The sequence below is a fragment of the Habropoda laboriosa genome, unplaced genomic scaffold, assembly GCF_001263275.1.
Source record: "Habropoda laboriosa isolate 0110345459 unplaced genomic scaffold, ASM126327v1 scaffold67, whole genome shotgun sequence".
NCBI lineage: Eukaryota > Metazoa > Arthropoda > Insecta > Hymenoptera > Apidae > Habropoda > Habropoda laboriosa.
Genome location: NW_017100242.1, coordinates 3608514 through 3621121, shown reverse-complemented (window position 1 = coordinate 3621121; position 12608 = coordinate 3608514). Strand labels below are relative to the sequence as shown.

The following is a 12608-nucleotide window of genomic DNA, read 5'->3' as shown; positions in this document are numbered from 1 at the left end:
AATGTCATTCATAACTTGCTCCTTGTAAACCACTACAGTTTCAACGAACTACATTTAAATATCCCGTTTCGTTTGTCATACATTCACTTGCAAGATCCGGCAGGGAAACCTGACGATTTTTAAATTAATATCACGTAGGCGAATTTTGCATATTAACAAATTTTATAGTGTATTACGTGTAAGTAACCATTATACGATATACAGGGCAAAACTTACATACAGGGTGTCTTTTTTAATCGGATACGATGGAATATCTCAGAAGGAACTAAAGCTATCGAAAAAATGTCCTTGCAAAAATTGTTCGGTATGATGAGGGACGTAATGTGGTATAAATAGCTTTCTCTCGCGGATGAGTTAGAGAGATTTCGAAGTCAAGCTTATTTTTTTTTTTTCTTTTTTCTCCAAATGAAACGAGAAGAAAGCTACGAAATTTCTTCGACTGCGTTAAAAAAATTATTTCTTAGCATGCTTCATCACCTGTCGGAGGTGGTAAAAGCACAAAATTGCCAAATAATTTATTAACTTCGTATTTAAACGGTATTATCCGGGAAGAAAAACTTACAAACTCGTTTTCTATCTTAAAACTCGAAAAACTTAAAAAATCGTTTTTCTTTTTTTAAACGATATTCCTCTTATCGAATAAAATTCAACGGGTCAACTTAATAATACTGTGCTGCAATAATAACGTGTTGCGATAAATGGGTTACCCACTTTAAGAATGTACAGTAACCATTGAACTGAGGAGTAAAAACCGTTTGACGATGAAACATAGAACGAATCCATATTGTTGGAGATAGAGAATGATTTTCTGCATCGGTAACACAAGTGCACGCAACGAATACGGTTTGAGGGTCGATTGTTGTCAGGTGCAGCGTACTATAACTTTTTAGTCAATACATTACCTCATCTTCTGGAGGATGTGGCCCTCAATGAAAAATTGTAAATGTGGTTTTACGCAAGACGGAGGCTCCATCAGATTTTGTGCTTCTTATTCGAGGCAGTATATAAATCATACGTTTAAAAGATGGATAGGACGGGACGGACCAGTCTCGCATACCACCCACAGTCATCGGATTTGAATCCTTTTACTTTCTTTCACGGGGTTTTATGTTAAAAAACTTAATGTATTCTGCACTGGTAAATGGTGTTGGGCAACTGCAATAGAATAGAAAATGCCTGTGAATTCATTCGAGGAAATCAAAGCATTATCGAAAGAGTACGCAGTTCTTTTAGTATGAACATGTCAAGCAAGTGGTGGAAGTGGAAGGAAGACGCATAAAAACAACTTTTGTAAATAGTGGAAGAGTAGATTACGGTTAAGATAAAATTGTCTCTTCGAACCGTTTTCGTAAAGAGAAGGAAGCACGGTGTTACTAAAACAGAAAATCGCCTCTATCTCCGACAATATGGATTTCTCACTCTACGGTGTTTGCAAGCATTTTTAATACAGTTTTAAACGAGTACCATGATGGCTCTCCCAAAGTTCTCCCGGCATACCACGAATTTCGGAAATATTTGCATTGACAAACTTAAAGCAGGACACCCTGTATATTTGTTCGATCTAACGAGACGAACAGGGGGAAGTCCCCAAGCGCGAATCTCGGATTTTTATGAAACTTATGTGTGAAATATTTCTCGAGAAAATGTTCGACGCGAAAATGTTCTTTTCATATGCCGACATTCGTGTTAAAGGGATGAAAATAATCCACCAATACGAGGTGAAACATATTACCTTTCAATATCTTTCGGACGATGTCCAACTATGTACCAACTATGAAATTGAGACGTTAAAAAGAAAAATTAAAAAAATGTTTCTTCGAGAAATATCTTATGCACAAGTTTCAATCAAAATCACAGACATACACTTGACGACACTTTCTTGTAATAATAACATATTTCTTACTTAGAAGTTGAAATAACTGAAAGTAACGAAACTTTTCAATATTTTTTTTCTCCTTTTTCAATGCAGTAATTCGCTCTTAATTTTACCGCTGTTACAATTGCAATGTTCGATATTATTCGCAGACTTACTATCCTACTTCATGTCTTTAAAAATGTGTGGAGTTTTGTACGAATATTAACCCTAGGACTCCTGAGCCATATCACACGGAAGCGAGGGAGGAGGGTTTGCTCGAATCCATATAATATTTTCAAAATGTTCTTTACCACTCTATGTCACTCACTCAATACAGACGTATTTTGTTAAGCACCTTTTTCTATTACGTTGTATATTACAACGCTAAGATAAGTATATCGTTAAAGTGAACACCCTGTATAGCAGCAAAAGCTGATTAACACATTCATCGTGACGGCGGTCGCCAGTGACCGACTTACGACGAATGTGTTGATAAGTGTAAAACGGAAGTATTTACATGTTGAAGGATTGCGAATACTTTTAGTAGATAAAGGAAATGTGTAACGGACAAAGAGCAGTGGTAAACAAACGAACAGTTTCACTTTTGAACATTTTTTCAACTCGGTTAGGTGAATGTATGACGATGAATGTTAATAAAGCATGACAGGCAATTCAAGTCGCGTGAATAGAATGCAAACTGAGATACGCTCGACATGTGAATGTGTTGAGCTCTAATAATTGGTAGACAGGGGTTAGGTCTCGAGGCAAAACGCTGACTTCAACAAGGTTTTGCATACTGATAAAGCTTGAAACACTTGTAGGTAACTTTTATTATACTTTTAGGCGTAAACGGTTGATAGTTTTTAGGATATTCAATGCTCAAGTTTTATCGAATCTGTTTCTTTTGTTAATTTAAACGCTTACGCTTATATGTAAGCGGATACGGAGATCCAAAATTTAAATTCAGACGAAGGGATAAATATGATTTAAAAAAAAAAAAAAAAAAAAACAAAACCAAAAGGAACGTTAAAACTGAACTTATGAATTTGAAGTTGTAAGCAAAAAAAAAAAAATGCAGCCTTCCAATTGCCAAGCGACCAATGTGATCAGTTCCCACGAGAATTAACGTGTTTCGTCTTTTATTTAAGACTGCGACGTGTCAGAAACGCATAATTTCATATGGTACACTTGAATAAATATCCGCAGTCTGAAAATGATAATAAAGTATGATGCGTGGTGTGCAATTTTATGATGAAAAAGGTGTAAATATTTAATGCTACCGTGGCATAATCGTCGATTTCCAGAACAAAAATGTAGTATGAAATGTACAGAGTGGGATAGAAACATTGAAACATTTCAGGTGAACAAAGTTTTTGCCCACCCTGCATAAGAATCAGAATAGTAGCTCAAGTGTCTCGATTCTAATGTGGAAAGTACATACCTCATCTGCAGAAGCTAATATTATTGTTATTATTGTTAATGCAGATCTCGAAAATATATTCAACACGTATTTGTTCATTTTATCGGCAATGGTCTATGTTGATGGGATGAAAACAGACCTCAAAGTTGGAAGTGAAAAATATATCTTTTGAAATTGAAGAAGGAATTGAAATACCCAAAAAATTCTTGAAAATCTTAATTTTTTTTAAACTAATAATCTCTTTTGGCAAATACGTTGTATCCAAATTCATTGTATCCAAATATATCTCTAACACAAACACTTTGGACTCTACATCCTTCGACAAGGCACCCTCCCTAATTCCTCGTTGCTATTGCTCCTGTTGATAGGTACGGACATTCCCTTCCCACAAAAGTTCGTTTAATTTTTCCAAATTTCTTCCTACAATTTTACGACTAATCGTAATAAATGCGAGTGATCATGCCTATTAAGTACCAACGTGCCACATATGGTGTACTTTAAAATAGAGGCGTTACTCGAGCGAAACTCAGGTAACATTTTACGGAGGACTAAACGGGGAGCTGTTTGTGACCAGCACTGGCGTAAAGTTTTTGAAGGACAAGAGATATAAACTTTCAGCAAATATTTAACGTGAAATATTTGGAAAACAATTCACCGTCCATGCTTAAACCCATGTACCAGGTGTATCAGCATTTCAAGTTCTATCACAATGCAAAACATTGTTAACAAGTCAACGTTACATCTAGGGATCCTCTCTTTTATCAGGCAGCGCAGAGTTATACGATTACGCTACTACAAATGATATACAAAATTGAATTACCTGTATTTCCATTTGGTTAACCAAACAATTAAAGCAGACACTATTACAATCACAGATCCTAGTGCATCCGAGAGTACATGAAGGAATACACCGCGCATATTCATTTGACTTGCATCGTGTGAATGACCATGTGTCCTTTTTACTTGAGGTGTCGACGGCCTATAAGTTTCATCATTTTCATTGTCATCTGTTCCCACTAACGTACTCAAACGGTTATGACTTCGGGATATGCCGTGCGAATGTGCGTGAGAACTTCTGTGTTCTGGAATAAAAATGATGAAATTTCAATGAAATAAAGAGAGATACTAATACACGGATACTACATACTAACAATCCTTTCGCTGTCTCTTCTTATTACATATACAATGTGCAAGCAGTATAAAAGAAACAAACAATAAAGATAAACATGTGATATACATTGTAAAAGAAGAATTAGTTTTATCGTGAGAAGATAAAATACGTAGTTCATGTGACTGGTGTAAATAACGTTATCGTACATAAAATGTAACAGTTATTACCAATTAAAATTATAACAAATAAAATAGAAAACCAAGTACAAGTATTATTTAAAAAAAGCAGTCTTGTTAAACGAAACGATTTGTGTAAATAATGTAAAGATTTGCATAATTCCATTAAAAAAAAGAAAAAAAAATAGTACCCAGACACAAATTCATATTCATCGAACTCACAGACGGACTCTCGATCGAGAAACCAGTGTGTATATGTGTACGCTTTATATTTCTAACTGTAAAGTGTATTTAGCTGTAATTGTTAGCTGCAATTCCTTTCTCAATTTTTTTAAATTTGCAAAATATACAAATTCTGATTTGTATTTTATATTTAGGTTTGAAGTTCATATATACACATTTACACGGAAATAGATAAACAGTTTACAAAAAAAGTGCTATTTTTTAAAATACAAAATCCCATCATTTATTCCATTTTATCTGTAATACTTTCCAAGCTGTTGAACAAAATAGATTTACCACTCTCAACTTCGAAAGTGATTTTCACTACTTCAATAGACGATCGCCGATAAAATAATACACAAGTCAAATATTTTTTTTTTTTTTTAACTAACTTACTGCAAAGTTTCATCGAAGTATGCGATCTTCACATCGGAAATGTTCCCTTGCGAGATTAAAAATCTTACGTTATCTTCGAAATGAAATATAATCGTAACATCGGCAATTTACATTCTTTCATGCTTTCCATAAAGTAATTTCCAAGGATTAGTCCAGGAATGTATTATTTTTAATACTCACCGTGAAACAGACACAATCCAATAATGTTCACTAGCAAGCCAAGTGCTCCAACCACCACAAGCAATTTAGCTTCGTGTATTTCTTCTACTTCAATAAATCTTTTACATGCTTCCACGGTAATACTGAAACATAATGCGACTAAAAAAACGGCATTTACTAAAGCTCCCAAAACTTCGGCCCTGGCCCAGCCAAATGTGTTTTTAGACCATTTCTTTGGTGACATCTGCAAATAATAGAATAATATTCTCAATATAGCCGTAGAAGTGGGTTGGAAAGGAAATTTTGATTTGCTAATATCGTTTATCTCGTCGCGGTCGCACATCCAGTTTTCATATATGTCGAATCAATATTGATAAATGTTTGTCGTATAATAGTTTACAATGACTTAGTCACTATTTCTTGGAAATTAGAATTTTTAAATTATTCATTTGGAAATAATAATTCATTGTAAATTTTACGATAAGTGAATGCAACAATAATTGGACACTGGAATAATTTATAGTGCAAGAAAACATCTCAAAAGATATCAATGCGGAAGTACAGTCAGAGGAAGAAACAGATATTGCACCAGATTCTGATCGTTGTCAGCTGTCCTCAAAATCAGTGAAGCATAATTTGAGTTACGTTCATGATTTTTGTGGACTTTCCCATGGATACTCGCGATTGAAACAATCACGAGGTGTACATGGACTTTTTTATGGAAAATGATGGTGCATGTGCTTGTGTAATATGCACCAGATTCTGATCGTTGTCAGCTGTCCTCAAAATCAGTGAAGCATAATTTGAGTTACGTTATGACAATACTGCTGTCATTATGACTGCTTATTTGAGTGTGCGTCTTGACAAGGTATCCTCGCCGATTTTGACGAAACTTACACATGATGTAGTTCTCGAAAAAATATTTGACACGTATTTTTTTTTATCAGCCATCATTCATGTTGAAGGGGTTAGAACAGCTCGAAAAGTTGGAGTTTCAAATCCTATTTGGTCCAGTATCTCGGGAACTATTATAGAGGAGTGATTTAAATGTAAATTGTGTGATTCTCAAGGATAAATTCGCCTATGTAATTATCACTTGCTACGTCAGAGATCGCTCCGCGTGAGTATTATACCTGTGGTATTGGTACCATTTATTTCCATTTTGGTTCTCTGTGCTTTGGAGGATTAGTTACCCGTGCCTAACGTAATGTAATTATTTGGAAAGTTATAAACGTTTATAATCTTCACGACCATAAATAATCGAACGCTGAATTTTGCACTAAATGTAATAAGTATATGCATCATGCATCATGGTAAACCTTTTTTCTTTTCAATGTTCCCGAAATCCCTCCATCATTTTGAAACGGTTATTTTACAGTCTAAAATTCAAGGAATCCAATGACATTTTTTTCAAATTGATCTACATAAGGAAGCAGCGCGAAATTAACGTTTAAAATGTTAGCATCTACTACTGCTATATTTGATAACAAATTAAATTTTTTATACACGGTATTTCTTTAGCTTTAAAATGAGTTATATTTCAATAAAATAAAAGAAATACATTTAAAGACTTTCTAAACAATGAATCTGTAACTATTGAATGATTGCACGAATGAAGCTAATAGCACGTGGATAATGTACATTCCATTAATGGAAAATAAAATATAACATATACTTACCTGGTACATTTAAAATTTTTCCAATTTCCCTCCAGGTAGCTCCACTTTTACAACGTAATAGCGTTTACAATATGATTATAATTTACGGTGAACGGAAACGAAGTATCATGCAGTCAATTCGTTTGTACAAAAGCAAATTCCCCGATCGTAATTGTCCATCGCGATTTGCATACTCCGTTAATATGATAAAAAAATTTCGAAAAACAGGCAACGTTAATTCTAAAACGCCTGTAAGACAGGCAACCTGTGGTACACGTATTAAACGAAAGCCGTGCCCATTAGGAATTATATCCCAACGTTTCGCCATCATTGCAGCTAGCTTTCTCAGAGGGTCAGATGACACACTGATACTGTCGCGTGTATGGTTATTTGATTATTTAGAGAATGTATATATATTGATCGTGCTCACGTCACGGATCGTTGGTCATCAATGACAAGTTCTTTCAATTGTTCAGCTGACCAATTACTGCTAGTGACCAAGTTACCGTTCCCTTCGTATTTTTATTCTAACTTTTTAACGTACCTACGTTTATGTGATATTTCTTTTTCTTATTTATACCCATAGGATACAGCGACGAAATTTGGCCGAAAAAAAACAACTGGAGCACCCAGCATACGCCATGAAGTGCCGTGATTCTATCTTATAAGTATGTTACGTCCAGTACTCATTGAAACACCCGGTACATAGTTCTAAACCGAGAAACCGTTTTGCCAATGAAATCAGGTAGGAAGGGGCTATTTTAACAAATGGTGAACATAATTTGACAATGATATACAGGATGTCCAGTATAAACCAAACACCTAAATATCTACTTTGTTTTTAATGATATGAGAAATGTTTAAAACTCCATTTGACTGATTTTGAAGGAAGAGTACCGCAGAAGGAACATTTTTTTACTACCATTTTTTTTGTTCTTTTTTTTTAGAATTTTTCAGTCATTCGTATTTTTTGCAGAATATCGTATATTTTTTATTATATCTCATAGGGGGTGTTGAAATGCATTCAAGCTTGTCTGAGTTGATAACCTCGAAGTGAAAAATTGATCAAATTTAAAGACTGTGTTAGGATGATACGTGAACTTAGTGTTAATGTTACAAAATTCGTTAATTTACACCATTCTTCTGTCGCTAATAATTTTTCGAGATATTAGACCACATATGTTTACTACCATTAACTTTGAGTGTGATTTTCACCCCTTCAATGTAAACGAGTGCCGATGAAAATGATACATATAGGAAAATTTCATGAAAATCGGTGATTATGAAAATCGTCATATTTAAATTACTTCGTATTCATCTGGTGGCTACTTACCTTGACGGAAAGAAATGCAACTACCAAAGCTGCTACATCGGACAACATATGAAAACTGTCAGCTATTAATGCCATACAGTTGGTTACATAACCCACTACTATTTCTACTAAGAAAAATAGAGCAGTGAGCCATAACATCGTCAACAGACGACATTTTTTCCCTGTGTAACGAGCCATAGTGATGTTTGTACCTAAAAATGACATTTAAATTTTATATAAAAACAAGTAATCAAAGCACTGTACGGACAATTATCATTCATCTTGCTTCTCATTCAAAACGATAATTATACTTCAGAGAACATGTAATAAGCATACAGATGTGTACTTATACAAATTATTGGACTTAAAACAATATTTCGACAATTTTGCTAAACTACTGTAGAAGTTTTATTTTATTACGTCAAAGATTAGTATTAATCGCAGAAAAATGTGTTTTTTTCTTCTTCAACTATAGTGTGTTCTTTTAGTTATAATAATGTATTATGTATAATTTAGTTATAATAATGTATTATGTTAATGTATTATAATGTATAAATATTTTTAGGTGATGTTCGATATATCGTAACATGTCTTTAAGTTTCTTAGGCATCGATTTTCTATTTGTTTCAATCTAAGAAACTTTTCTGACAATCAATGCTATTTTTCTGTACGAAATTGAGGTTATGGGGAGGGCAACGAATTCATGATCCAGAAAGACAGCTGTAATTGAATACCTTCTTATCTTATTCACATGGAGAAATTGCAGAAAAAGTGAACGTTTCGCAAAAATCTGTTGGTGGAATTAATCTTTCACCGAACACCATAGAGGCCTGTATTTCGAAGCGGGAAAGAAACTGTGGCCGAGAACCTAAGTTAACACCTCAAACGAAAAGAACTTCAATCAAATAGCTAAAAGATGACACTAGAGCTGTATGTATGAGTAAACAGCTTAGTGACTAATGAAAAGGATGTGGTGTTGATGTATCGGCTTTAAACATCCGTAGACGATGTTACGCATCAGATTTATATGTACGTAAGCGACACAGTAAAGGCAAACGTCTGTAACGACGATTAATAAGACTTGTATGGACAAAATAAATATGTTGCAGAACAATTTGAGAAAGACTGGAATAAAATACGATACACGATAGGTTAACATACATGTATACAGTACTTTACTATCACAGACGAAGTGATCGCAGTTTAAGTAATAATTATCAGATTGATAGTTTTCAAGGTATGCTTTTCTAATAAATCAATATTTTGTATTCGATGTCTAACGATTATTGAATTCCACGTTTTGCCAAAATTGCTGTTAACTTCAACAGAGTATCGTGACACACTGATAATGTCGCGTGTCGTTTTAGATTTGGGTTCATAAGTGTACCGTGCTCATGTCACGGATCATTGGCTACCAATCGGGTGTTTTTGATTGGTCAGCTGAACAATTAAAAAACCAGAAGGAGCGTGTTCCAAATAGGATTAAATTATTATCCGGTATATTCGTAATCTTCGCGATAACTGTACATTTTTCAAATTCTGCTTTGTGTATCGTAATTTCTTTAAGTCTGCTCAGTTGTATTACAACGCAATAAACAGTGGAATAGATACACTAGATAAATTGTGTACAAGAGTGCAAGGCCTTCGAGTCACCGATTTAGTTGAAACTTTACATACTGGTAGATTTGGTAAATTTGGTCACCCTATTTATGAAAATACAGAATTACAGGGGCACAGATACTCAACAGTTTTCCAGATATTTAGAATAAAAATTTCGTCATTACAGTAAACTTAGTTTTAGTTCAGAAATTTCACATGTAACATTTCAGACCAAAGCCGCTCAAACAGATGTTTTACGGGCAAAAGCACCCGCCGTTGCCCGCAAGCACTGCTACGGGCAAAGCGGAGAGCCAGTGACGTCACAGTCGCGAATGGAGCGGGGAGCAAAGGTAGTGGTGGGGGTATAAACTCGTAGGTAGGCATGTTTGGTACGTTCGTTCCGAGGTTGCTTTTTCACCACGTACAATCACTACACATTCACACAGTGCCCCACTACAGGATCGTTACTCGAGTAGGCGTGGCTTACTGCTCGAACAGCGTTCCGTGTTAAAGTTTGTCTGATCATATCGCATAGAGCTACTTAGAGATCGACTCTGGTCTAAACCATTTAATACACCGCAACTTCTCCCCTCAAACGAGAGAAAGCTATCGAATGTCCAAAGATTAAAATATTCGAATGTCCAAAGATTAAATTCATTCTTATTTTAATACCACTGTAAGCTTTCTCAATGCTAGAATTCGTAAATAATAAGCTTTGCGTAATATCGACTTCATTTAGTGTTAGTCTCTAAAATTAACAATAATCGACGTGAGTTGGCACATACCGTACAATATTACATCAACGCCAACCCGACTTTCATCACGAGGAAGCGTGGAAAGTTGCGTTAACACTTCGTCTTATATGTTACGAAGGTACAACTGTTTCGTCTGTCTTTTTTAGGCAATAGGGTATTTTTTTTTTTTTGGTAATTAATTGTTCTAATAATTCTGTGGCCTTTGCAAAGTGTATGTAATAAATATTTTGCAACTTCAATGAACACTTTCAGATTTATTTGAAACTTTACCAACGTATTCATGGTAGTCTAATGACAGCCCTAATGATATTTCAAAATTTTCCGTGCAGCACACATAGTACATTCGTAAAAGTTTCCTACGATTAGTGTTCAAATACTTGTATGAATCAGCAGAGAATTTCTGCTATCATTTCAAGATATATGCAGACAAAGATAAAATCAATACTAATGATAGCACTTCCAAAAATGTTGTGACAGTATTATCACAGTAGATATTGAATAAAGAACACTTTAAACTTCGATAATTGGTACTAATCGCCAGAACGTCTTTTTAACTACAGTTGAAAATAAAACAAATATTGTTGGGAGTGTGCGATTCAATAGAAAGAATATGCCGAATGATTTTCTTCGAACGAAACTAAAAAAGCAGAAACGACTGGGCAAAGAGAAACTCAATTCAGTTCTATTTTCTTTTTTTTATGAAATCAAAATCTATTATTAAGTACAATAATGCCCGGTCACTAGGGGTTGAAACGCGTGAGTGATATTTTCTCGCGGAGTATGCCACGCACAGTTAGATACGAATTAAATTATAAGGCAAGGGGTTAATTGTCTTTCCTACGTTTATAATATTAATATAGAAAAGCCACTGCGTGCATTTATTTCCAAACCTATTACATTATGTTATGTTTCGTATAAATATAATGTTATCGATGGAGCGCATAATTTTGTAAATAGTACTGTACAAATCGCGATAACTGTTGAAAAAATCAATTTATAATCTATAAATACTATATTCCGTATATATGTCCTACTTTTGTATCAAAAATATTGTTCTAAATCCTCACTACCGAAGTATTAATATATTATTTTACGAAAATTGCATGATTTAAATGTAGTATCATGGACGAATTTCGTGTTTTTAATTGACCAAATTTATTAAATTACAAAATTAATATCTATTTACACTATAACTAATATCATAAATGTGTGCTTACATACAAGCTATCCTACAAAGAAATCGATACATATTCACAATATTCTTAGCAGATCATTCCAAGCGAAAAAGATCATATACATTGTAAGTCCACTTCTGTATGTTAGAAAGTTATAATAGAAATAGAATAATGCAAGCATATTTCTGCGAAGAATGTTTTTCTAATTTTTCCTTAATGCTGTATTTAACTTTTCGATTCTTAGTTACATTCTGCAAATACTGTTCAAACTCATGGCCTTTATATTTGTTAACACAGTAATTACTATTAAGATAAGACATTATTCAATTCGACTGTCAAGTCGTGGCGTACTTCAACTTAACATAGAGATACCATATAAACATACCACGGTCTATTTCTATGCTTCAACAAATCTCCGAATTTTTTTGTGCGCGATACCTCGCATATATTTTTTAATTACGGAATATACAGATTTGTACAGGTTTCACAGCGGAAAAAATAGGTCTGTAGTGCTCCAATACTAGCAACAATTCCTTAATCGACGAGTTCCCCTGTATTCTACGTTTATTATTCTAATAATTACAATTATTAATATTATAATAATAATTATCATTATTTTATTAATGTCATTTAATGAAATGATTCTTAATCCAGCATACGTTTATTTCAATATATTTCGATTCTTTCCCGAAGTTTCTCTGGAGAAAAGTATTCTTCGCCATAATTTTTTAACTATACAGAATAAAAAAAGAAAACTATTCCAAGTAAAT

At 34.0% G+C, this 12608-nt stretch overlaps 1 protein-coding gene across 1 annotated transcript in view; it reads right to left on the bottom strand.

Moving 5' to 3' along the window:
• The window catches only part of LOC108572030 (zinc transporter 1), a 16503-nt gene that overhangs the window by 2029 nt on the left and 1866 nt on the right, over positions 1-12608 (bottom strand). The window contains exons 2-4 of the mRNA XM_017934210.1: positions 8331-8521; positions 5361-5583; positions 4096-4357 (exon numbers count right to left, since the gene is read on the bottom strand). Coding sequence (XP_017789699.1) covers positions 4096-4357; positions 5361-5583; positions 8331-8507 — 662 coding nt within the window. The 5' untranslated portion in view covers positions 8508-8521. The remainder of the gene's footprint in view (positions 1-4095; positions 4358-5360; positions 5584-8330; positions 8522-12608) is intronic.